Here is a 27754-nt window from a genome sequence, read left to right on the forward strand (position 1 = left end):
TCCAACCAGTCCATTCTAAAGGAGATCAGCCCTGGGTGTTCTGATGCTAAAGCTGAAACTCCAATGCTTGGCCACCTCATGCAAAGAGTTGACTCACTGGAAAAGACTCTGATGCTGGGAGGGATTGGGGGCAGGAGGAGAAGGGGACGACAGAGGATGAGATGGCTGGATGGCATCACCGACTCGATGGACGTTGAGTTTGAGTGAACTCCGGGAGTTGGTGATGGACAGGGAGGCCTGGCGTGCTGCAATTCATGGGGTCGCAAAGAGTCGGACGCGACTGAGCGACTAAACTGAACTGAATCCCCGTCAATGGTATTACTGTTCTCTCAGTCATCCAGGCTCATGACCTTGTGGTCAAGCAAGAGAGGAGGGATTCAAACAGAATGAGTGAAAAGCCTGTGGTCTTTACCAGTGTACTCAATTCCTCCTGTAGGAACATTACATCAAGGAGCTGTAATCTATGTGGCACAGTGGGCATACACAATTATAATCGCTGAAATAAATGATATGAAGAATGCGAAAGATGTTATTTGAGCAGCAAATGCTGAGCCAAATTTCAGGGTGAAGAGGATAGGGAGTCAAGAGTAGACAGAGGTGAGACTTTTAAGAATGAAGAGCAGTTACTAAGAAGAAACAACCTTCTCAAAGAAGTGAATAACATGCACAAAGGCACAAAAACCTCATGACAGTCAGTGAACACCAAGTAGTGTTCCAGAAAGTTCCAGTTTTCCAGAAAGTAAAGTGTGATAAGAGGGACTATTAGGAAATGAAGTAAGAAAAAAGCAGGAATACTTAGATCATGAACAGTTTAGCCAAGGAGTTTACATTTGATGTAATGAGTAAGGGAAAGCCATTGAGTAATTATAAGCATGAATGAAATATTATATATATTTTTTAAGAAATAATCCTCTGGCACTGAAAAATTGACTGGAAAAGCTACACTCCAGAAGCATAGACAACTATTAGGAAATTGCTAAAACAGTTAGGCAAGACAGTGGGGAATGAGGAGAAAGAGACTGATTCAAAAGATATGTACCGAGGTAGAACTTCAGGATTTGGTAACAAGTTAGACTGTGCTCTAAGTTTGGAAGCAAGATGGAGGAAAGGAAGGAATCGAGGCAAATTTAAGATTTTTAGCTTAAGTTCTGGGTGGATGGAAATGAACCATGTCATTAAATGCAAATGTTAACTAAAACAGGGAACAAAGCAGGAGAAACAAAGTAAAAGAATGAAAGCTGACAAGGACAGACGGTGTTGTTACTTCTGGTACATCCAGAAGAAACTGTCTAATAAATGATTACATCAAGAACTCAGGAGAGAGAAATCTAAGGCAAAAAATATAAAATTGGGAGGTATTAGCCAGGAGAAGGGAGAAGGCAATGGCCTCCCACTCCAGTACTCTTGCCTGGAAAATCTCGTGGGCGGAGGAGCCTGGTAGGCTGCAGTCCACGGGGTCGCTAAGAGAGTGACATCACTTTCACTTTTCACTTTCATGCATTGGAGAAGGAAATGGCAACCCACTCCAGTGTTCTTGCCTGGAGAATCCCAGGGACGGGGGAGCCTGGTGGGCTGCCGTCTATGGGGTCGCACCGAGTCGGACAGGACTGAAGCAACTTAGCAGCAGCAGCAGCAGCCAGGAGAAACTAGTTAGACAAACTGCAAAAGAATAAGACCACCAATATTTAAAATACAGGCAGACAGAAAAATGAAAAGTAGGAGTGGTGGTACAGAAGTTTGGAAAGGAGAGAGTTTCATGAAAAGTGAATTGTCGATGTATTGAATGTATCAAAGAGGTGAACTTTAAACCTCTTGGATTTGACAACTGAGTAACTGAGGACAAACAGTGAGGTTACAGAGGTAATGGATGGTAAAGAAAGCTAAACTAGGACTTCTTTGTGGCACAGAGAATGAGAATCAGTCTGCGGTCGCAGGGGACACAGGTTCGATCTTTGGTCTGGGAGGATTCCACAAACAGAGCAATTAAGCCCACGAGATGCAATTACTGAGCCTGTGCGCTGCAACCACTGAGGCCCATACACCCTAGAAACAGTGCTCCAAAGAGAAGCCACTGCAATGAGTAACCCCTGATCGCTGCAACTAGAAGAAAATGCCATAACAACAAAGACCTAGCACAGTCAAAAATACATAAATAATTTTTGTTAAGTTTACAAATAATAAATGCTGAAAAGGGTGTGAAGCAAAAAAAAAAAAAAGCTAAACTAAATGGGGGCTGAGTGAATGTGAAAGAGGAAAGGGGAGGAAAGAGACATTAATCTTGGCTGAGAAGGAGTAAGAGCTAGAGAACACGGTTAAAGAGCATTTTCAGGATGGCAGAGATTTTAGCATTTTTATATGATTAGATGGAAAAGGAAATGGCAACCCACTCAGTCTTCTTGCCTGAGAAATCCCAAGGACAGAAAAGCCTAGCGGGCTACAGTTCAAGAGATGGACACAATTTGGTGACCAAGCAGCAGCAAAGGAAGGGACCAGTGTGAGATTTTTAAATTATGGCTTTGTACTTAAGCTTAATATAAGGAAAGTTAACCACGATACAATATTAAGTGAAAAAATAAGCTGAAGAATATGTATAGTCTGATGTCACTTCTATGGCCTTCAAGTTACTATCATTACTCTCATGTTAGCAACCATCACTAACTGAAACTATCATTTGTTTATGTGTCCATCTCCCCAGCTCCCCTAGAATGTAAACTCTATGAGAAGAGAGATTTCATCTGCCTTGTTCTCCACATATCCTTGCAGCTTAAAATATTGCTTGGCACATAATAGGCACTCTACTGGTCAATGAAAATGTCTGTGTGCACACACTCATGTACATATGTATGCATACATTGATATTTACATGCAATGCATTAAGAAAGTTCTAATATATTATTTGAACTTATGCCAGGGTTGAGTGTGAGACTAGGGGGTGAGGCATACAATACTGATTCATTTTTTGCTTCATAGATCTCAGTTCAAATTTTCTAAGAAAATCATGTCTCTTGTAACTGAAAAACAACTTTAAAATAATGATCGTATGAGCCTAAGAAAGTAAATCTATTCTGCCTTTCTATTTTCTTTTGGTGGGTTGTCATGATCTAATGTGACTTCAAGCTGGTCCTTGAGTTGTTTTGGTAAGGCAGTTCAAAATCAGAATCTTAAAACTTAGAGCTGGAAAGAACATAGACATTATCTAAGGCAACCCCCGAATTTTACAGATGAGAAAGCAGAGACTCATAGTACCTTAACTACTAAAACTAGGGTACTGATAAGAAGTTTTTAAAGATCAAATGATTAGAAACTATTTAAACGGCTAATCTACAATGTGTTACACATTTAAAAGATAACTAATAAAAGCTCGCTAAAGCTTACTCTCACATTTAACTTACAATCTTCTGGTGAAATTATTACTCAAAGTAAACTATTTTCATAAGCACACTGGTTGACTAACGAAACCTACAGTTAAGCACTGACTAATCATTATACTGTGACAAAGGATTCAGAATACATAAATATAGGGAGTGAAGTTATTCACCGTTAAGTGTGCACACTAACTGAACTAACAGGCACTTTCTTTCTACCAGGATATACAGTAGGTCAAGTAATGGCACCCCACTCCAGTACTCTCGCCTGGAAAATCCCATGGATGGAGGAGCCTGGGTAGGCTGCAGTCCATGGGGTCGCTAAGAGAGTGACTTCACTTTCACTTTTCACTTTGATGCATTGGAGAAGGAAATGGCAACCCACTCCAGAGTTCTTGCCTGGAGAATCTCAGAGGCAGGGGAGTCTGGTGGGCTGATGCCTATGGGGTCACACAGAGTCGGACACGACTGAAGTGACTTAGCAGCAGCAGGTATATAATACATTTAAGGATTCATCACATTTTGACTCAAATTTCTATATCAATATCTACAATATGTATTTAACAGAATTCAATAAAAATTAAATGTTGAATAGGCAAGAAATACTCTAGTAAATATAAAAAAATGACAACCATTTCTCTTCACATATATACTGTAGTTTACCAGGAATACAACTGCTGTCCAAACTTTTGAATATCACTTTACATTTGTTTACAAACTATGTCATTTGATCCTCACAACTGTGACAGACAGCAGAAACCGTTTCTCCCATTTAATATATAAGAAAACGAGGCTCAGAAGTTAACTTGATTAAGGTCATTTTGACAAGTCCTAAAACCTGGATTCTCTGTCTCTTAGCCACTGTTCTTTCCATCCCCCAGGCTACCTTACATTTACCATTTATTAAAGTGCAAACTACTTTATAATTTCCTTCCTTCCACACTGGTGAAAGTGATTGGCGGTTACCTAAGCTCTAGCAATCCTATCCCTTTCGAGTCCATTTAAAATTTTCGTGCCTAAGAAAATATTAGTCATTCATCTTAACAGTGACAAGAAAGATGTGTAAGTCACCTTAGTTGAGCACTGTGCACCTTTCATATAGTAATTCTGTATGAAATCCTACCAAGTATTCAATTATTTTAATTCTAATAAAAGTATCCTCTAATTTAGAAAGCTCTCTACAAATAATACCCAAAGTAGGATGGGCATAATAGTTGAAAAAAAAATCTGAAACCAAATCTTAGTCCTGTCACTCACTAGCTGTTTAACTGCAGGTACATTTCTTAGCTTCTGTGAGTCTCACTGTCCTCACCTATAAAGTGAGGATGACACCATCTGCCTCTGTGAGTTTGCTGGGCAGATTCAGCAATAATACTTGCAAACCCTGTATTTCTTAAAAAAGGGCCAGTTCACAGAACAGAGCAGTTCCATTGGAGAAACAAGCATGCAGATAGGTACTGATCATAGGTAATGTCACTTATGTGAATTTTACTAGTGTAACTTCTAGATAATAGACTTTATTTCTTGTCTCTCTAATATGTGGGGTAGGACACTATATACATATAGTGTCCCTCTTGCTCCCAGGGCACCATAACATGAGTGCTGGATTTCAGTCCTCTTCTAATCCCGCTATAGTTAAGGACTATCAATCTATTATTTGACTATCTTAGAATTGGCTATATCCAAACAGAGGCTTACACTATTTTCAGTACACTCTTTAAGTCTACTAACTGCATCTTTTGACTATTTCTAAGTCAATTTTATAAACACAAACCATGACAGTGAATTCATGCTGAGTGAAAAGGGTAGAAAGTTTCAGGGGTACAGGGGAGAAGGACCTAACACTGAGAACTTACCTATTCAGCAGTACATCTTTCTAAATATTATAAATGTTACATTTTGTAGTATTAAGTATATGTGTAGATATCTCTAATTTCTTTAAATTACATCTAAAATACATCTTACTAAATTTACTTTCTTTTAATCTTCCCAGGCATCATTCTAATCAAGATTAGCATCATTTTACAGATGTCAGGGAAGCTCACGCTCTAGCTCACTCCCCCTTGCTCAACTCAAGGCCTTTCCTCCTCCTCTTGTAACCTCTGCCCAGGATGCTCTCCTGTCTAATACAAGGCTGTCGTCTTGTCCTGCTTCAGGTCTCATTTCACAAAGTTCCCACCATCACCATGTCTACAGTGGTGGTGGTGGTGGTGTAGTCGCTAAGTCGTGTGCGACCCTTGTGATCCCGAAGACTGTAGCCTGTCAGGCTCTTCTGTCCATGGGATTCTCCAGGCAAGAATACTGGAGTGGGTTGCCATTTGTTTCTCCAGGGGATCTTTCCGACCCAGGAATCAAACCTGGGTCTCCTGCATTGCAGGCAGATGATTTACCAACTGAGCCATGAGGGAAGCCCTCTATACTAGAGCCCTGTCTATAGTAGAGTACACCAATTACACCATCCTTATATCCTTCATAGAACATAAAGTGATCAGTATTCATTTTCTTCCTGTGTTGAAGGGCAGGGACACCTTGACTTACCACTGCTGTATCCTGAGTGCTCAATACAGATGATGCTGGCTTAATGAATGAGTGAAGGAGACTGCCCACAGCCATTCAGCAAAGCAAAAGGCAGGGCCCGGAGACCAATCCAAATTAAGGTGACTGCAAAACCCTGCACTGCCATTCCACTACTTTTTTCCACTGGTGGAAGTGGAGCTGCTCTGGGCTGGGAAATCAATCAGTTTAGAAGCATGACTTCTGACTTTCTGCATTCATTCACTTTAAAGAAATTAGAGATATCTACACATTTACTTAATACTACAAAATATAACACCGCAATATTACAAAATATTTAACTACAGTTTCAAGAGATCTTACACTGTCTTTTAGAACAACAACTCAATTTTTTAAAAACCCACTGCCTTTATGATGCCTGAACCATCAACATAACTTCAAATTTTGAGTAATCAGACTGGCATCTCCACATATGGTTACTACTTAGGGCCCAAAGAAAATTTAAGTCACACATTTTAAATGCTCTCTACTAACAGGCTTGCTTATAATATTTTGTTCTTTTAAAAGATGCTTTGAATTCCCCAATACATCATACAGAAAAACCTTAAAACCAGCCACGGGGTTATCATTCTTATCACGATAACCATATTCTTTCTTAAAGAAAGATGACACGAATGCCCTCAATGTGTTGTGTTGCACTATTAAACCATGTGCTTGCAGGTTGAAGTCACCTCGGGTAAAACGCCCAGTGCGGCTAGAGCCGACCACTAACAGCATTCCCTTTGTTGCCTTCACCACGGGGTTGAATACTTACTGCCGAGTCCTCCATCCTCGGATACTCCTGTCCCTCTCATGCCTAGGTAAGTCAGTCCCAAAATGAGGAAAAATAGGCAGGCAGCAGTTAAGAGAAACATGGACAAATAGTGGGCACTGAAACCCCCCGTTGGGGACACCTCCTCCCGTTTAAATTGTTGGAGAAGTTCCTCCTCGGGTTCGGAAAGCTTCGGTTTGTTGTATGTGTTCTTCAGGTAGGTATGATTGGAGCCTGTATGATTGGAGTGATTGATCCTGAGTGAACTCGAGGCGGCCACCGCCGCGCTGGGAGGGAGGCTGTTGGGAAAAATCCTGGGGGAGTCCACGCCGAAGGCCCCGCCGCCGATATGATTATTGGTTTTAAGAAGGGAGCCTGTGGACGAATCCAGGGTTGAGTCCATGTCCGCGAGTGGCGGCGGCAGGAGAGGGGTTAGTTTCTTAGTGTTAACGCGGTATCTAGGAATGGGGCTGGAGTCCAGCGAATCACACCCTCCTCCCTGCTCCGCCGCCGCCGCCGACTCCTCGAGGTTTCGGCTCCTGTCTAGACTCCCGGCGGCCGCCGCCCTGTCATTCATCGCGATGCCTCCCCCTCCCTGAACTGAGGTCTCCAGCCGGCCGACGGCCGATTTCGCAGGCAGCGGCGAGAGAGGCTTACTGTGGCCCCGCCTGGGCCGATGCCGAGAAAGGGTGTCGTCCTTCAATACCTGTCTGCTGGAGGCCACGTCGTCGTCCTCCTCTTCCTCCGAGTCCGAATAGTTTTCCCGGCAGCTGTAGGGCAGAAGCCGGCTGCCATTCACTGTCCTGCCGGACCACAGCGGCTCCTCGGCCTCTGGGTCCCTGTCATCGCCGTCTTCCCCCTCCTGCTCCTCGTCGTCCGCCGCCCCATCTCTCCCCGACGGGCTCTGCAGCTCGGGGGCCGCCGGCCTTCTGGCCCCCCACCACGAGTGGGGCTTCCTCCGCTCGGCCGAGTTGCTGTTAGTCACCTCGCTGGCGGCCAGGGGCGCCGCCGGCGGTTTGAGTCCGCGATACTGGAGCGGAGCCCGGTCTTTCCTCCCGCCGCCGCCGCCGGCCTGGTCCCGGGGACTGGCCTCCACGTCCGACTCGTCCGAGCTGAAGCCCAGCAGTACTTTGCTGCCAGCCGTGAGGGTGGCCGAGGCGCCCCCAGGCCCTCCCAAGGGGGTCTCCGGGCCCGAAGCCGAAACCCGGCCCAGGCCCCCAGGAGTCCGTAAGTAGGAGAGGTCGCCGGAGACCGGCCGGACCCCCATCCCCACGGCCGCCGCCGCTGGTCCGGCGGCGGCGACCGTGGCGGCTGCCGTGTTATTGTTATTACTGTTCCGCGTCTTGGTGCCGCGGCCCCCGGACCGGTGCTGCTGCTGCTCTTCCTCTCGAAGCTTCTTCAGCTTCTTGAGGTAGACCGGACGGGTGCTCTCCGTCACTGGGCCAGGAGATAGGCCGTAACGGCGGAGCTGAGAGAAAAGCTCCTCATCCGAGAGCTGCTGAGGCGCCGAAGCCGCTGCCGCCGCCATTTTCTCTCCAGGGTGTTTTACAAGCTCCGCGCTACCGGAAGTGACGCGCCGCCCTAGACCCTGAACTAGACCGGGCTGCGTCGCCCTCCCAGCGCCACGGGCGCCTTGGCCAATGGGAGGCACGGGAGGAGCTCACCTGAGCGGGAAAGGGCCACCTGAGCCGCGCGCGGCTTCAGCGGCCGAAAGTTTTTCTGCGCTTTCATCTCGGGGTGTCTCCTTCGTCTGTTCTCCGCCCTGCCCGTCTCAGCGCCTTTCCCGGGAGTTGCCTCTTGCCAAGCCACACCTTGACCTCTTCTTTCCAGGTTCCTGCCACCGGGCAGTAATAATTGAAATCTGCTTTGAAGTTTTTAGCATTAATTTTCTTTTCATCCAGATTCCCGCTGCCAAGGGGAACCTAGAGACTTAAAGAAATCTTGATGGCCAGGTGATTGGCAAATTTTCCTGAGCCCTGGTTCTCTCTTTTCACTTTGTCTTTCCGCTTGACTCACGGAAAAAAAAAAAAAAAAAAAAGTTTGTCTCGAGGCTCATTTTGAGAAGCCGCTCCTCTAATGTTTCAAGGAAAAGATACAGAGTAAACCAGCCCAATACAATTTTCTTCAAGAGTAATGCTTATTGATTCCTGAGTTAGTTGTAAGGTATCATCATTTTTTTCCTTTTAAAATCTGATAACCTTGATAGGTCGTCATTTGGGGAATTGAAAGAGCCAATCATATGACTGAAGAAACAAAAACGTGCCATCTTGCTTATTTTCTTCCTGGAACCTTTCCAACCTATAGTTATTTGTTTATTATTAATGATTATTTTTATGCACTTGTCTTCCTATTTATTTATTGTCTTATGCTTTTGAACTGTAGGCTTTATGAGCGGAGGAACCTTGCTTCATTCACCCCGTTAGTGCCTGACAGTAGAAATTCAGTAGACGTTTGTCAAACTAATGCATTGCAAAGCTAAGACAGTGTGAGAAGAATATTTTCACATGAGAGTAGTGGCAGAAGAGAAGAAACCATACAGTCAAAAAACAGAATCAATTAAGACCTGGAGATCCAACCCCCTCATTTACAGAACAGGAAATGATTCTCAGAGAGATGAGATTTGCCCTGTTTGGTAAAGAACATTTCCCTTTTCCTCTAACCCTGGCAGATTGACACTTCTTGAATACTCAAACCCTAGCAGCTATGTGGCAGCATCTACCACAGTATCTGACATACCACGATGTCTTCATCAAATGAATTATTTTGCCCTCTTACATTATACACATCTGAACAGGAAAATATGTTAGTCAAAAGCATACATACTAGTTTTTTGACATCCTGAATCCAGCAGCAGAATAATACTCAGTAATCTGAATTTTTTACTTTTGCCATCTCCTCAAAAATACTCTCACATGGACAGGCACTTCCTAGTCATTCATCAGAGGACTTTAAAATCCATAAATGTTCCTGAATTCTATGACTGTTAAGTATTTTAAAGGGGATTTGACATAGAAAAGTTTAGCCACTTATGATGATAATGACCCAAAATTTATTAACATAATTGTCTGGGTGGGGAATCAAATGATTACAAACATACTAGACCTGTGTCTCAGAATAGCAGAGTGGTTAAGCTGTGAGTCTGAAGTTAAGCAAAACTGGATATAGACCCAGTCCTGTCACGAACTTTCAACATTTGTTTAACACTCTACTGGCTCTTCAGGTAGGAATCACAGAGGTTAGCCTCGGATTTTTAGGAATCTTTAATATTCTCCTACAATGATTGTCAGACTATTTGTATATATTTCTGCCTGTGGCTTTGGTCAAATTATTTAATCTTTCTGAGTCATAATTTCTATATTATCAAAGGAGAGATGATAAACCTTCCTCAGAAAGCTATTTTAAGGATTAAATGGAAGTATGTCTGTGTAATTCTTAGCACCACACCTAACACACAAGGTACACTCATATGTTAGCCAATAATGTACAGCCAAGCACTGTGTGTGTATTTGGTAAGCATGGATTCTGAGAGAGAACTCCGTGCAACAGCAACTAAAGAAAATACCATCACCAGATGGTCAATATCAAAATCAGGTTGATTATATTCTTTGCAGCTAAAGATGGAGAAGTTCTATACAGTCAGCCAAAATAAGACCAGGAGCTGACTGTAGCACATATAATGAACTCCTTATTGCCAAATTCAGACTTAAACTGAAGAAAGTGGGGAAAACCACTAGACCACTCGGTATGACCTAAATCAAATCCCTTACGATTATACAGTGGAAGTGACACATAGTTTCAAGGGATTAGACCTGATAGACAGAGTGCCTAAAGAACTATGGATGGAGGTTCATGACATTGTACAGGAGGCAAGGATCAAGACCATCCTCAAGGAAAAGAAATGCCAAAAGGCAAAATGGTTGTCTGAGGAGGCTTTGCAAATAGCTGTAAGTATAAGAGAAGCAAAAGGCAAAGGAGAAAAGGAAAGATATACCCATCTGTATGCAGAGTTCCAAGGAATAGCAAGGAGAGATAAGAAAGCCTTCCTTAGCAATCAATGCAAAGAAATAGAGGAAAACAATAAAATGGGAAAGATTAGAGATCTCGTCAAGAAAATCAGAGACACCGAGGGAACATTTCAACCAAAGATAGGCACAATAAAGGACAGAAATGGCATGGACCTAACAGAAACAGAAGATATTAAGAAGAGGTGGCAAGCATACACAGAACTAATCAAAAAAGATCTTCATAACCCAGATAATCATGATGGTGTGATCACCAACCCAGAGCCAGGCATCCTGGAATGCAAAGTCAAGTGGGCCTTAGGAAGCATCCCTATGAACAAAGCTAGTGCAGGTGATGGAATTCTGGTTGAGCTGTTTCAAATCCTAAAAGATGATGCTATGAAAGTGCTGCACTCAGTTTGCCAGCAAATTTGGAAAACTCAGTGGCCACAGGACTGGAAAAGGTCAGTTTTCATTCCAATCCCAAAGAAAGGCAATGCCAAAGAATGCTCAAACTACTGCACAATTGCACTCATCTCACACGCTAGTAAAGTAGTGCTCAAAATTCTCTAAGCCAGGTTCAACAGTACTTAACTGTGAACTTCCAGGTGTTCAAGCTGGATTTAGAAAAGGCAGAGGAACCAGAGATCAAATTGCCAGCATCCACTGGATCATTGAAAAAGCAAGAGAGTTCCAGGAAAACATCTATTTCTGCTTTATTGACTATGCCAAAGCCTTTGACTGTGTGGATCACAATAAACTATGGAAAATTCCGAAAGAGATGGGAATACCAGACCACTTGACCTTCTTCTTGAGAAATCTGTATGCAGGTCAGGAAGCAACAGTTAGAACTGGACATGGAACAACAGACTGGTTCCAAATCAGGAAAGGAGTACGTCAAGGCTGTATATTGTCACCCTGCTTATTTAACTTACATGCAGAGTACATCATGAGAAACGCTGGGGTGAATGAAGCACAAGCTGGAATCAGGATTGCTGGGAGAGATATCAATAACCTCAGATATGCACATGACACCACACTTATGACAGAAAGCAAAGAAGAACTAAAGAGCCTCGTGATGAAAGTGAAAGAGAAGAGCAAAAAAGCTGGCTTAAAACTCAACATTCTGAAAACTAAGATCATGGCATCTGGTCTCATCACTTCATGGAAAATAAGTGGGGAAACAGTGGAAGCAGTGACAGACTTTATTTTGGGGGGCTCCAAAATCACTCCAGGTGGTGACTGCAGCCATGAAATTAAAAGACACTTGCTCCTTGGAAGAAAAGTTATGACCAACCTAGACAGCATATTGAATAGCAGAGACATTACTTTGCCAACAAAGGTCTGTCTAGCCAAAGCTATGGTTTTTCCAATAGTCGTGTATGGATGTGAGCGTTGGACCATTAAGAAAGCTGAGGGCCGAAGAACTGATGCTTTTCAACTGTTGTGTTGGAGAAGACTGTTGAAAGTCCCTTGGACTGCAAGGAGATCCAACCAGTCCATCCTAAAGGAAATTAGTCCTGAATATTCATTGGAAGGACTGCTGCTGAAGCTGAAACCCCAATACTTTGGCCACCTGATGCGAAGAACTGACTCATTTGAAAAGACCCTGATGCTGGGGAAGATTGAAGGCACAAGGAGAAGGGGACGACAGAGGATGAGATGGCTGGATGGCATCACCGACTCAATGGACATGAATTTGAGTGAACTCCGGGAGTTGGCGATGGACAGCTGCAGTCCATGGGGTTGCAAAGAATTGGACAGCATTGAGCGACTGAACTGAACTGAACCGAACCACTGCACAGACAGAAATAGAAATGATGAATCTTTGCCCAGGGTGTTAAATAATCACATTTAGTGCTTAAGGAAGACGAAGGAATTTGGCAACCATAGCGCTTAGTCATTTCAGCCCTTGGGGCAGAAAGTTTGGAATGATCTAGGAACCAAAGGTCTGGAGTCTCCAAGTTATGTGACTTAAGGAAATCTCAGATTCTCAGAACCTCAATTATTTTCTAAAATGTTGATAATATAGTCTATCCTTCTTGGGTACACAAATAATATTCGATAAGTATTTGTTAAGACTAATTAATGAATATTGTATATGAAAATGCTATTCAAATATGTTGTTTGTTTGTTAGGTATTATAGCCAGATATTCGTAAAAATGAAAACTATGATTGGTATAAACTTTATACTTTACGAAGAGTTTTTATATACATAGTCCCATGGCCTCTATTAGAAACCTTTCCTCCTTCAAGATATTGAGGGCATGATTTATTACATGGAACTACTGTGGGGTTATAATTACCCTTTGTTTGAGCAGATCTAATATTTCTCAGGAGAACCTTCACTGGCTCAGCACTGTCACTGCTCACTTCCAACATTCTCCTCATTTACCAATGGTTCTTACTCTTGCTTCCAGATTGGCTAACTTAGCACAGGCTCTAAATTAGCAAATTGCACCCACATACTCTACAGGGAGTGCAGTCTCAAACTCACTCCTGCTGGAGCTTTCAAAATTTTGACTAAAGGAAAATTTATGAAGTATTACAGAAGAATAGATAATCTATCTCTTCCTCTATGTATTTTTAGTATTTTAATATGTTTAATATGTTTTAATATGCCTTAAGCCTGCTTGTCAGAGACCAGTGTAGCTTGAGCCACATTACTAACACCATACTCCCCCTGGTTCCCAGGAATATATGTTTTGCTGTATTTCCATTAATAATCATGACATTAGCCTATATTGAAGGACCTTCCAAAGAATGATGACACATTATGTTCAGTGATATTGCAAAGGGTTTATTTCCTTAGAAAGTGTCCTTTCTGACCTCAATATTATCAGTTGTTGCAATTTTCCAGACAACTCATTTGTTTCAGTTTTGGATTTTGCTTTATTTATTTATTATTGTTATTTTATTGAAGTGAAACTCATGTAACATAAAATTGACCATGTAAAAGTATACAGTTGGTGGCAATTCATACATTTACAAAGTTGTGCAGTCATCACCTCTATCTAGTTCCAAAAAATTTTCAACACTCCCAAAGGAGACCCCATACCCATTATGCAGGCATTCCCTATTCTTCCCTTCTTCAGCTCCCTCACGACCTAATCTTCTTCCTGTCTCTATGGATTTAACTCCTCTGGATATTTCATGTAAATGGACTCATACAATAATGTGACATTTTGCATCTGACTCTTTTCATTTAGCATTTTGAGATTCACCAAGATGTCACATGTATCCAACACTTCATTTCCTTTTATGGCTGAATAGTAAAATGGATATACCACATTTTGTTTATCTGTCATCCATTGATAGAAATTTGGGTTGTTTCTACTTGTTGGTTATTGTGACTACTACTGCCATCAATATTAACTATCTGCTTGAATACCTCTTTTCAGTTATTTTGGGTATGTACCTAAGAATTTCATTTCATATGGTAATTATGTGTTTCACTTTTTGAGGAATTGGAAAACTATGAATTTCTTTTTCACTTCGTGTGTGGACACTATTTGTCTGCTGTTGTTGTTGCTGTTCTTTAGTCACTGAGTCATGTCTGACTCTTTTGCAACTCCGTGGACTGTTGCCTGCCAGGCTCCTCTGTCCCTTGGATTTTCCAGGCAAAAATACTGGGTTAGATTGCCATTTCCTTCTCCAGGGAATCTTCCTGACCCAGAGATCAAAGCCACTTTCCTGAATTGTCAGGCAGATTATTTACCACTGACCCAGCAGGGAAGCTTATTGGTTTGCTGACTTGCCATTGTTTCCTTCTTTGAGATGACATCTAGGAAGTTCAGACTCAAATTTATGTCCCAGCCATAGCAAGTGTTTGACACTGTTTCCACTGTTTCCCCATCTATTTCCCATGAAGTGATGGGACCAGATGCCATGATCTTCATTTTCTGAATGTTGAGCTTTAAGCCAACTTTTTCACTCTCCTCTTTCACTTTCATCAAGAGGCTTTTTAGCTCCTCTTCACTTTCTGCCATAAGGATGGTGTCATCTGCATATCTGAGGTTATTGATATTTCTCCCGGCAATCTTGATTCCAGCTTGTGCTTCTTCCAGCCCAGGGTTTCTCATGATGTACTCTGCATAGAAGTTAAATAAGCAGGGTGACAATATACAGCCTTGACGTACTCCTTTTCCTATTTGGAACCAGTCTGTTGTTCCATGTCCAGTTCTAACTGTTGCTTCCTGACCTGCATACAGGTTTCTCAAGAGGCAGGTCAGGTGGTCTGATATTCCCATCTCTTTCAGAATTTTCCATAGTTTATTGTGATCCACACAGTCAAAGGCTTTGGCATAGTCAATAAAGCGGAAATAGATGTTTTTCTGGAACTCTCTTGCTTTTTCCATGGTCCAGTGGATGCTGGCAGTTTGGTCTCTGGTTCCTCTGCCTTTTCTAAAACCAGCTTGAACATCTGGAAGTTCTTTTTGGGCTCCAAAATCACTGCAGATGGTTATTGCAGCCATGAAATTAAAAGACGCTTACTTCTTGGAAGGAAAGTTATGACCAACCTAGACAGCATATTAAAAAGCAGAGACATTACTTTGCCAACAAAGGTCCGTCTAGTCAAGGCTATGGTTTTTCCAGTGGTCACGTATGGATGTTAGAGTTGGACTATGAAGAATGCTGAGCACCGAAGAATTGATGCTTTTGAACTGTGGTGTTGGAGAAGACTCTTGAGAGTCCCTTGGACTGCAAGGAGATGCAACCAGTCCATCCTAAAGGAGATCAGTCCTGGGTGTTCATTGGAAGGACTGATGCTGAAGCTGAAACTCCAATACTTTGGCCATATGCAAAGAGTTCACTCATTGGAAAAGACCCTGATGCTGGGAGGGATTGGGGGCAGGAGGAGAAGGGGATGACAGAGGATGAGATGGCTAGATGGCATCACCGACTCGATGGACATGAGTTTGAGTGGACTCCGGGAGTTGGTGATGGACAGGGAGGCCTGGCGTGCTGCGATTCATGGGGTTGCAAAGAGTCAGACATGACTGAGTGTCTGAACTGAACTGATAGCAAGTGTTTAGAGCTGTATGGAGGATACTGATAAATCAGTTGCATTGCTAACACCATATAAATTTTCTAACTTTATATTCATGTGCCTCATTTTTAAAATGATTTTTTATGGAGGAGATGGAAAGAGGGGCTTTATTACTTTGCCAGGCAAAGGGAGAACACAGTAGGCTAGTGCTTTAAGAACTGTGTCCCGCTTCTTACTGAGGAGGGGAGGTTTGTATAGTCAAGCAGCAACATGTGATCAAGGCAGTAACAGTCTTATTATACTCTTTCTTCTGCTAATTGCAATAAAATGATTTTAATTTTACTTTCTCTTCCAAAGATGATGTACATCTTTTTAGCTGTCTTTTGATTTTGGGCGGAGTATCATACAATTCGCTGGACAATCCAAAGGGTAGATTCTATTAGTTTTCATCTTTTACAAATAAGAAAACTGACATTAGAAAAGTTTCTTGACTCAAGTCTAAAGGGCCAGACAGAGAACTGAAACCCATGGTGTCAGAATCCAAATTTCATGTTCTTTCTAGTACAGCACACAACCTCTTGAATACTTTTCTTAAATCATACAGTAATATGTGTGAAAATAAACTTAGATCCCACTTTTCTCACCCATCCTAAAGAGAAAGGAGTCTGTAATGAGGTGAGTAAGAGGGCAAAAGCTTTTACAGTTAACCTATTCCTTAGTTTAATTGCTACCTGAAACAATTGGAAAGAAAACCCAGAAATAAAAAAGCTTATTATTTTGTTTAAGTTCTTAGCAGATCAAAGAAGTAACACAATATTATAATGATGTTATCACTTAACTTCTCTAAAGTGCCTCAAGGATGTCTTTGACCTACAAAGTTCCTGATGTTTTTCTTTTTAATTGCTCAACTTTTATTCAACACTAACAGTGCTTCTAAGGAAGAAGCCAGAATAAACAGGCTGAAAATACAACATGGTATTGAGAAATGTTAGATAAAATTCTTATCCTATGTAATTGTGAGAATTAGCCAAGAAAGTTTCATAGAAAGAGCATCTGTTTTAATTTGCTGTATATAACTCAAACAGGTGATGAATGCTCATACAACTCAAGTAAACAACATACATATGATTGATAATTATAAACTACCCTGTGCAAGAAGGTGAATTGCTAAGTCATGTAAAGGAGTCATGGAGAGTGTTTCACATTAATATGTGATAGACATAGGTCTCAACATGAGATTTGAGGTCTATTCCCGTTCTGCAGTTAATTAATTGTAGTAATATTTGATATTTGTATATTATCTCACAATCAAGAAAGCTTTTTCATGATCTCATTTGATCTTTTTGACAACCCTAACAGACAAGCATTATTATCCTGTTTCTATGGATGCGAAAACTAAGGCTCAAGAAAGTTTGATAATTTGTGCTTAATGAGAGTTTACTAGCTGATATCCAAAATCATTCCTAGATTGTCTCACCCTAAGTTCACTGTTTTTTCCAGGGCACCACAATGCCTCACATGAGAAGATTGTACTTCACAGAGGAAATAATTTAACCTTTTTTCATTTAGTTTCTTCATCTGTAAAATTAAGTAAGAATGCTTGACCGTTAAGATCTCTTACAAGTTTCAAACTTTCTGAAAGTACTTTCATATAGTACTTCTTATTGTGCATTTACGTTAGACTTATTTAAATACTTGGTTTATTTCTCTCTATGTGTTCTTTGAGATAAGGATCTGTGTCTGAATGAAATTTCCATCCTTCCAAGTGCCTGGCTTATTAAGTGATACCACATGTCACAAAATAGTATTAGAAAGACTATGAGGTGGCACACAAAGAAGAAATACATCAGAGATAAGACTCCTATAGAATTAGCTAGAAATAGGAGAAAAGTGTGAATCTACAAATTCAGCATGAGGTTTAAGAAATATACCTGCAAAGAGGCTCATGACCCAGGCTACTCTAGCGATTTGGTTTCCTTAAGCAGCAAAAAGCATTTTAACACCAAAGTTTTCTGCCTCATATCTTATAAACAATGGTGTAAAGAGATCTGAATAGCTCAGTTTATGATTATCCAATTTTTCTACTAAATCGTTACTTTGTGTTATATTGATTGTGATACGAGAACTTGATAGGAGACAGGCACAGAAAATTATCAAGTCTGTATTTTATAATACTTTCAAACTTTTGGTTATGTATCCTTTGATATTTCTTATCCTTTCTTCCCAGAAGTTTAAGCCTGGACAGAGTGGGTAGCAGAGGGAGAAGACCACTTTTGATTTTAGTCAACGGGATGGAAAGCTTTGTCTCCCATCACTCATGACAGAAACTTGCTCCTGGCTTCTGCTTGCCTCTAAAGAAGAACATTAGTGCCCACCCAAACAAGAGGAACATTTCTGAATGGTGTGTGGTCTTTCATTGTGCATTTGGCCCCTGAAGAACAGATCCACAGTGATGTTCACTGGGTTCCCCTCTGATGTCAGGCTTGAAACTTCTGTCCAGATAAAGTTGGGGCACCAGGCTCACCTCATTCTTCCCTCCTTTCTCAGTGATCGGTGTCCTTCATTGCCTGATATACAATGTCTTAAAACTGTTTCAGTTTATTTTCAGTTGTTTCAGGTCAGAGGATAAATCTAATCTGTTACTCCATTTTAAAGAGAAGGAGAACTTCTCGTACATGGGGGTTTAACATACTAATCTCTCTACATTTTTTACATGTTTGAAATTCTCCAAAATAAAAAGAATATTTTAAAAAGGTAAAGACCTCATGCCTGGTTGTAAGAAGGTTTTTGAAGGTAAACAATGTTGCATAATGGGAATTTTATTTAATTGTATTATCCATAAAGATGGAAAGATTATCTCCTTTAACCGCCCAAGAATTTTTCATTAAAGTATGCTGCTGCTGCTGTCACTTCAGTCGTGTCTGACTCTGTGCAACCCCATAGACGGCAGCCCACCAGGCTCCCCCGTCCCTGGGATTCTCCAGGCAAGAACACTGGAACGGGTTGCCATTTAAAGTATACATAACTAATTTTTTTGTTTTCATATACAAAAGGAATTATGTTGTGAACATCTATGCCCATATTACCTCCTTCAAATATCCATTTTGTTGTCTGAATTTGGTATTTAGCATTCTTATGCATCTTCCCTTTCTTCTTGCTCGCTCTCTCTCTGTTTCTCTGTCTCTGTCTTTCTCTATATGCATATAATATATATACTATATATATATATCATAATATCTATAAAGTATGTTTAAGCTATTTTAAAGTTTTATATATGTATAAAACATGTTTTCTTCTGAACTTATATTTTTATTGATTTACAAAGTTATGTTAATTCTGTACAGAAAAGTGATTCAGTTATACATAAATATATTATTTTTCATTATGATTTATCACAGGGTATTGAATATAGTTCCCTGTGCTATGCAGTAAGGCCTTGCTGTTTATCCATTCTGCATATAAAAGTTGCATCTGCTAACCCCAAATCCCCTTCTGTCCCTCCCCGCCTCTCCTTTCCCCTGGCAACCACAAGTCCGCTCTCCATGTCTGTGAGTGTTTCTATTGCATAGATAGGTCCATTTTTGTCATATTTTAAATTCCACATAGAAGTGATATCATCTGGTATTTGGCTTTCTCTTTCTGACTTACTTCACTTAGTATGATAATTTCCAAGTCCATCTATGTGGCTGAAAATGGCATTTCATTCTTTTTTATGACTAAGTAGTACTCCATTCCACACATGTACCACAGCTTCTCTGTCTATTTATCTGTCCATGAACATTTAGGTTGCTTCCATGTCTTAGCTATTGTCAACCATGCTGCTATGAACATAGGGGTGCGTGTGTCTTTTTGAATTATAGTTTTGTCCAGATACATGCCCAGAAGTGGGATTGCAGGATCATATGCCAACTCTAGTTTCATTTTTTTGAGGAATCTCCATGCTGTTTGCCATAGTGGCTGCATCAACTTATATTTCCACCAACAGTGTTTGAGGGTTCCCTTTTCTCCACACTCTCTCCAGCATTTGCTATTTCTAGGCTTTTTAACCATGGCCATTTGAGATGGTTCATTGCTGTTTTAATTTGCATTTCTCTAATAATTATTAGAGAATTATTATTTCTCAAATTACTTCTCTAATAATTAACAAAGTTAAGCATCTTTTCATGTGCCTGTTGGCCATATGTGGGTCTTCTTTGGAGAAATGTCTGTTTAGGTCTTCTGCTCATTTTTTGATTGAGGTTTTTATTGTATTTTATGAACTCTTTGTATATTTTTGGAAATTAAGCCCTTGTTGGTTGCATCATTTGCAGATAGTTTCCCCCAGACTCATAGGTATCTTTTCGATTGTTTATAGTTTCCTTTGCTGTATAAAAGCTTGTAAGTTTTGTTACATTTGTTTATTTTTGCTTTTGTTTCTATTGCCTTGGGAGACTGAACTAAGAAAATATTGCTACACTTTATGTCAGAGAATTTTTGCCTAGGCTCTCTTCTAGGAGTTTTATGGTGTCATATCTTATAAAGTCTTTAAGCCACTTTGAGTTTACTTTTGTGTATGATATGAGGATGTGTTCTAACTTCATTGATTTACATGTAGCTCTGCAACTTTCCCATCATCTCTTGCGGAAGAGACTGTCTTTTTTTTCCCTTGTATATTCTCTGCAACTTATATTTTTGATCAATACCTTATTTGTGCAGTTCAGATATATATAGCTCCAATTCAGTCATTTTCACTATATCAATTCCATGAATGGCATGCCTACTTTTTAGGTGCTAAAAGTAAATATTTTGTCATCTCTAGTTAAGACTGCAGGATTTGTTCATTGACTTGTTCAACAAATATTTACTGAGTGCTTATTGTAGGCCAAACATTGTTCAAGGGGATGGAGATACTACAATGAACAAAATAATATCATGGACCTTACATTTTAGCTCAAGAAGATAGACATTAACAAATAACATGTAATGTGTCAGTTAATGAATGGTGCTAAGAAGAAAAACAAAGCAAGGGAAATGAGATAGGGACTACAAGTCATAGGAGGTGACACTATGTGGGTGGTTAGGAAGACCTTTCCAATAAAGGGCCATTTGTGTAGGCATCTGAAGAGAATGGCAAGGGCGAAAACCAGAGTGGGAATACGCAAGGTGGGATCCTGCTTTCACAGAAAGACTAATGAACAGAGGGGAGGTTTTGAGGAATGGTGCAACATGATCTAATTTACATTTAAGACCTGTTATGTTTGGAATAGATTTTAGGAGGGGAAAGAGAAAGAAAAAGAGATAAGTTAGGGGGCTACAGCAAAAATTCAGGTGAAAAATTTTATGGTTTGGAACAGAGAAGTAGTGTGAGGAAGTAAGAAGCATTTGGATTCTGAATATATTTTAAGGGTAGAGCTAAGCAGGATTTACTTACAAGTTGGATGTTGGATCTGAGAGAAAGGAATCAAGAGTGACTCCAACTTTTAGGGATGGAGTATCCAGAAGAAAGGAGTTGCTATTTACTGAGATGTAGCTACCTGGCGATATAATAAGTTTCAGTGAGAGTCAAGAGATTCATTTGGATATGTTATGTTTCAGTTCAGTTCAGAAGCTCTGTTGTGTTCGACTCTTTCTGACCCCATGGACTGCCACACACCAGGATTCCCTGTCCATCACCAACTCTGAGAGCTTGCTCAAACTCATGTCCATCGAGTTGTGATGCCATCTAACTATCTCATCCTCCATCATCCCCTTCTCCTCCTGCTTTCAGTCTTTGCCAGCATCAGAGTCTTTTTCAGTGAGTCAGTTCTTACCATCAGGTGGCCAGAGAATTGGAGTTTCAGCTTCAGCATCAGTCCTTCCAGTGAATACTCAGGATTGATTTCCTTTAGGATTGAGTGGTTTGATCTCCTTGCAGTCCAAGAGACTCTCAAGAGTCTTCTCCAGCACCACAGTTCAAAAGCATCAATTCTTTGGTGCTCAGCTTTCTTTATGGTCTAACTCTCACAACCATACATGACTACTGGAAAAACAATAGCTTTGACTAGATGGACCTTTATTGGCAAAGTAATGTCTCTGCTTTTTAATATGCTGTCTAGGTGTGTCGTAGCTTTTCTTCCAAGGAGCAAGCGTCTTTTAATTTCATGGCTGCAGTCACCATCTTCAGTGATTTTGGAGCCCAAGAAAATGAAGTCTGTCATTGTTTCCATTGTTTTCTCACCTATTTGCCCATGAAGTGATGGGAACTGATGCCATGATCTTCGTTTTCTGAATGTTGAGTTTTAAGCCAGCTTTTTCACTCTCCTCTTTCACTTTCATCAAGAGGCTCTTTAGTTCCTCTTTGCTTTCTGACAGAAGGGTGGTGTCATGTGCATATCTGAGATTATTGATATTTCTCCTGGCAATCTTGATTCCAGCTTGTGCTTCATCTAGCCTGGCATTTCTCATGATGTACTCTGCTGCTGCTGCCAGGTCGCTTCAGTCGTGTCCGACTCTGTGCGATCCCATAGACGGCAGCTCACCAGGCTCCCCTGGCCCTGGGATTCTCCAGGCAAGAACACTGGAGTGGGTTGCCATTTCCTTCTCCAATGCATGAAAGTGAAAAGTGAAAGTGAAGTCGCTCAGTCGTGTCCGACCCTCAGCGACCCCATGGACTGAAGCCTACCAGGCTCCTCTCCATCCATGGGATTTTCCGGGCAAGAGTACTGGAGTGGGATGCCATTGCCTTCTCCAGATGTACTCTGTATAGAAGTTAAATAAGCATGGTGACAATATACAGCCTTGACAGACTCCTTTCTTAATTTGGAACCAGTCTGTTGTTCCACATCCAGTTCTAACCGTGGCTTCTTGACCTGCATACAGATTTCTCAGGAGTCAAGTAATGTGGTCTGTTATTCCCATCTCTTTAAGAAAATTTCCCACAGTTTGTTGTGATCAACACAGTCAAAGGCTTTAGCATAGTCAATGGAACTGAAGTAGATATTTTTCTGGAATTCCTCTGCTTTTTCTATGATCCAGTGGATGTCGGCAGTTTGATCCCTGGTTCCTCCCCTTTTCCAAATTCATCTTGAACATTTGGAAGTTCTCAGTTCATGTACTGTTGATGCCTAGCTTGGAGAATTTTGAGTATTATTTTGCTAGTGTGTGAGATGAGTGCAATTGTGTGGTAGTTTGAACATTTTTTGGCATTGCCTTTCTTTGGATTGAAATGAAAACTGACCTTTTCCAGTCCTGTGGCCTCTGCTGAGTTTTCCAGATTTGCTGGCATATTGAGTGCAGCACTATCACAGCATCATCTTTCAGGATTTGAAATAGCTCAGCTAGAATTCCATCACCTCCACTAGCTTTGTTTGTAGTGATACTTCCTAAGGCCCACTTGACTTCACATTCCAGGATGTCTGACTCTAGGTGAGTGATCACACCATCATGATTATCCAGGTCATTAAGATCTTTTTTGTATGGTAGTTCTGTGTATTCTTGCCTCCTCTTCTTAATATCGTCTGCTTCTGTTAGATCCATACCATTTCTGTCCTTTATTGAGCCCATCTTTGCATGAAATGTTCCCTTGGTATCTCTAATTTTCTTGAAGAGATCTCTAGTCTTTCCCATTCTATTGTTTTTCTGTAGTTCTTTGCTTGATCACTGAGGAAGGCTTTCTTATCTGTCCTTGCTATTCTTTGGAACTCTGCATTCAGATGGGTATATCTTTCCTTTTCCTTTTGTGCTTAGCTTCTCTTCTTTTCTCAGCTGTTTGTAAGGCTTCCTCAGACAGCCATGTTGCCTTTTTGCTTTTCTTTTTCTTGGGGATGTTTTTGATCACTGCCTCCTGTAGAATGTTACGAACCTCTGTAACATATTACGTTTGGGACTTCCAAATAGAAGAGTCTAATAAGCAGATGTATTACAGGAGTCTGGGCTAAAGTTATAAATATAAGTATCAGCAACATATGGATGGAATTCACAGCCACGGAAAATAACTACACAGAAACAAGAGACGATAAGAGAACTGAGCCCTGAAGTATTCCAACATTTAGGGAAAGAGAAGATAACATGAAACCAACAGAGAGGACACTGAAAGAGGCTCGTGGTATGTGAGATAGAGAAAAAGTTAAGAAAGTGATGTCTGGGAAGGTGCTAAGCCACATTTCTGAAGATTCTCCTCATCTACTCTCCCTGTGGATAATAGGCTCTTCCAATGCAGGCCTAAAGTTGGTTATTCCCCAGAAGTTAAGGAACTCAATATATGCCTGTAAATGAAAAACTAATAAGTGTTTATAAAGTTTCATACAGTAGTAAGGTTATGAATAATACTAATTTTGTTTTACTCACTTTAAATGCTCAATTGGATCTTTAACAAAAATAAACTTCATAAAAGAATCTGAGGTAATGTCCCAAGTCATCTTTCTCTTCTTCGTTCATATTAATGTTCCCTTCTTCGCATTTTGACTTTCTTGTGGAAAAGTCCAAGTGGTGCATTTTTTCTAAAGGAAAGAAGTAATTGATGGCTAATGTCTGAAATGTTTAAACTTCATATAAAAGGTTAACTGTTTTTATTTAAATAAGATGTATTATTGTTATTAAAGTCTGTAGTACCCATGGGTTTTGGGTGGGGTCTGAGCTACAAAACTCACATCCAGTAACTGGAAAATTCTTTCTAGTTTAGCTCAAGTGGTTCTTTAATTACTTACCTAAACTTTTTGGTTTCAGTTTGGTGTTTTAGAACTCTTTTGAAAAGCCTTTAGGCTTTTTACAGGCGCTGCATCTCTACTCCTATTTGAAATGCAGCATAAGTATCTCAATCATTATAAAAGCCACCAGACATGTACCTTAATGAAGACAAATGTGCGAATAAGATTTGTGTTATTCTTGAATGTGGGCCATCATGACAGATTTTCAAAAATTTAAAAGCTGAGAGGAATCTTAGAAAGTATGTAGGCAAATCCTATTGTCTTTAAGTTAAGAAAAAAAGCTTAGAAGGTTATATTATTTGTCCAAGGTGCCTTAGCTAGTTAGTGAGAAAATAAAGGTTAGAACCCAGGCATCCTAACTTCAGACCAGCTCTCTGTACTATATAGCTATATTTTAAGGAGGGGGGGGGCGGAAATAACAGGATAAGAGAAGCTTATTTAGTTGTACCTGGTTAAGGATCTTTAGCCATTTTTCTTATTTTATATCAGTACTGCTTTGGCACTTCCATAATCTCACTGAACAACCCTATTGAATAGCAAAAGCAAGTTACCATCATTCTGATTTTATATAGGTGATGAAATTGGGGCATAGAGTTTCATTTACTTCTCCAAGATCACAAAGCTAGAAAATGTGATAGTACCTAGGTCTTCTGAATTTATTTACTTTTCCTTTCTGTACTATAATTAATCATATCAGAAGAATCATTTATATGATCTCAGAATATAATCTCAGCAAAAAAAAAAAAAAACAACCCTTTTGTGTTGTATACCAGTTGGAAGACAAGGGGGACAGGGTGATGATGGAAAATGTAATGGCTGAAAAAATAGTAACAACTAACAGTGTTGCCATAGTAGCAAAACTGAGCAATTAGAAGCATTGATGCAAATGTCTTTGAACAAAAAGAATCAAATTCTGTGAAGGAAGTAATTTTTGGTCACTCCTTACATTGTTTCAAAATACCTACTGCACAGAGGCAAAGATGAGTAGATTTGAAGTAACTTCAATTTCTGGGTGAACAAAAATAGGAATTTTTGTTCATTAAAAACAGAATGCGATTCAGTGTTATAACATGGCTTCCAAAAAAGCTATTGTAATCCTACGTGACAGTGATAAAAGGATGTATGGAGTAAGCTGTGTGGGTTATACTAAGATTGGATCACCATATTAATCATAGTGACAGATTTTAGAAAGGACACTAAACACCTGAAATTTGTGTGAGAGGATGACCAGAATGAAAGTCTGGAAACAATTTGAGCCATTGAGGAACTTTTGAGGAACTAGAGCATGAATCTGAAAATAAGAATTAAGGGTTCCTTAAATTTATTCATTCATTCAACAAAAACTTATTGAATACCTACTATATGTCAGGATAGGGCCTTTTAGTATTTAGTGAAGTCACTCAGTTGTGTCCAACTCTTTTGACCCCATGGACTGTAGCCTGCCAGGACCCTCTGTCCATAGGATTTTCCAGGCAAGAATACTGGAATGGATTGCTATTTCCTTCTCCAGGAGATCTTCCCAACCCAGGGATTGAACCCTGGTCTCCCGCATTGTAGGCAGAGGCTTTATAATCTAAGCCACCAGGACTTCAAGACTTTGGCCAGTTTCTGCATGAGTTGGGGAGCCATGTGGAGGATTTTTTTAAATTGGAGTATAAGTGCTTTGCAGTGTTACTTTCTGCTGTACAACATCATGAATCAGCTATATGTATACACACATATCCCCTTCCTCTTCAGCCTCCCTCCCACCCTTCCATTCCGCCACTCTAGGTCATCACAGAGCAGAGAACTGAGCTTAGATAGAAGAGTGACTGTATCTCATGTGTTTTTGAGGCATATTTCTGGGAGTTCTGTTGTGAGTAGGCTGTTGCAGGTGGGGCCAGGGTGGAGGCATGGAGGCAAATCAGGTTATTGAAATAATCAGGCAAGAGTTGATGTTGTTTGGACCAGGGTGGTGGCAGTGCAGGAAAAGAGCGGTGATTGGATTTGGGGTATGTTTTGAATTGGAGGTATATTTCATATACATGAAGGGTTTTTTTAGGTTAAACTTAATTTAAACCCCTCTATCTCCAGAAGATAGCACCAGGATCTTTGGATGGTGTTGGAAGGGGGAATGGGAGCAGGAGGAGGGAACATGCCAACTGGCAGATGTTTCAGTGGCAAGAGAGGAAGTGAGTCGGGGATGGGCTGAGCTGGAACATGTGTCTCTTCCTCTCCCTCTAATGTCATAGCATTTTGACACGGTGTCACAGAGGGAGACAACATTCATAACTGTCAGAAATTATATTATAGAGTTTCTAAAAGTTCATGAGATTAGCAATATAAATTGCAAAGCATAAAACTGCTGTTATATTTGTTCTGCAATAGTGTAAAAACAATGTATTTTTACAAAAATAAAAGGAGATCAAAGAAAGACTATGACCCACCACTTTCTTAAAGAGTCACTTGGGATTACTGCTAGCAAGTTATCTACATGACCATCACCACCCCGCATGCCCATTCATCCCACAGTCATTTCATTCACTCAAAAACTATGAAACACAAGAAGTAACTGATAGAGAAATTCCCTGGATCTCCAATGGTGCTGTTTCAGTCCTGGCCCAGGTTCAGGCCCATAAGTCTCAAAGAATGTGACCCCCCAAAAAAGGTAACTAACAGAAAATGAACAGCAAGGATAATGTAGATAATTATTTCTACCTTGAAATGGTCTGATATAAAATTAATTGAAATTGGACTCACAGGACATGAATACCATACCTATGCCACTGGGAGAAGAAGAATTGAAATGTGAGCTGGAGGCTAGTCCAACATAAAAACAAAGGAGGATTCTAGTAAAAGTATCATAAAAATTGACTGGTTTTTTAAAATTTATTTTAAGTGTAGTTGATTTACAATGTTGTGTAAGTTTCTGGTATAAGCAAAGTGATTGTTTTATATTTAACTATATATGTACTCCTTGTGCTATATGGTAGCACCTTGTTGTTTATCTATTTCATTTATAATAATTTGTATCTGCTAATCTTTTGGCCATCTGTATGTATTCTTTGTGGAGAAGGCAATGGCAACCCACTCCAGTACTCTTGCTTGGAAAATCCCAGGGGTGGAGGAGCCTGGTGGGCTGCTGTCTATGGAGTCACACAGACTCAGACACGACTGAAGTGACTTAGCAGCAGCAGCAGCAGCATGTATTCTCTGGAGAAATATTTAGGTCTTCTGCACATTTTTTTTCCTGGGTTGTTTGTTCTTTGTGTGTATGAGCTGTTTTTATATTTTGGAAATTAACCCCTTATCAGTTGTATCATTTGCAAATATTTTTTTCCAGTCTGTAACTTGTCTTTTTGTTTATTTATGGTTTCCTTTGCAAAAGCTAATAAATTTGTTTAGGTCCCATTCATTTATTTTTGCTTTT

The 27754-nt window shown here is 40.4% G+C and overlaps 1 protein-coding gene across 1 annotated transcript in view; it reads right to left on the minus strand.

Annotated features, from left to right (window-relative positions):
* The window catches only part of LEMD3 (LEM domain containing 3), a 71574-nt gene extending 63347 nt beyond the window's left edge, over window positions 1–8227 (minus strand). The window contains exon 1 of the mRNA XM_027967483.2: window positions 6694–8227. Within this exon, the coding sequence (XP_027823284.1) occupies window positions 6694–8218 (1525 nt within the window). The 5' untranslated portion in view covers window positions 8219–8227. The remainder of the gene's footprint in view (window positions 1–6693) is intronic.
* Between the last annotated feature and the right edge of the window lie 19527 nt (window positions 8228–27754).

Source organism: Ovis aries, chromosome 3, assembly GCF_016772045.2.
Source record: "Ovis aries strain OAR_USU_Benz2616 breed Rambouillet chromosome 3, ARS-UI_Ramb_v3.0, whole genome shotgun sequence".
NCBI lineage: Eukaryota > Metazoa > Chordata > Mammalia > Artiodactyla > Bovidae > Ovis > Ovis aries.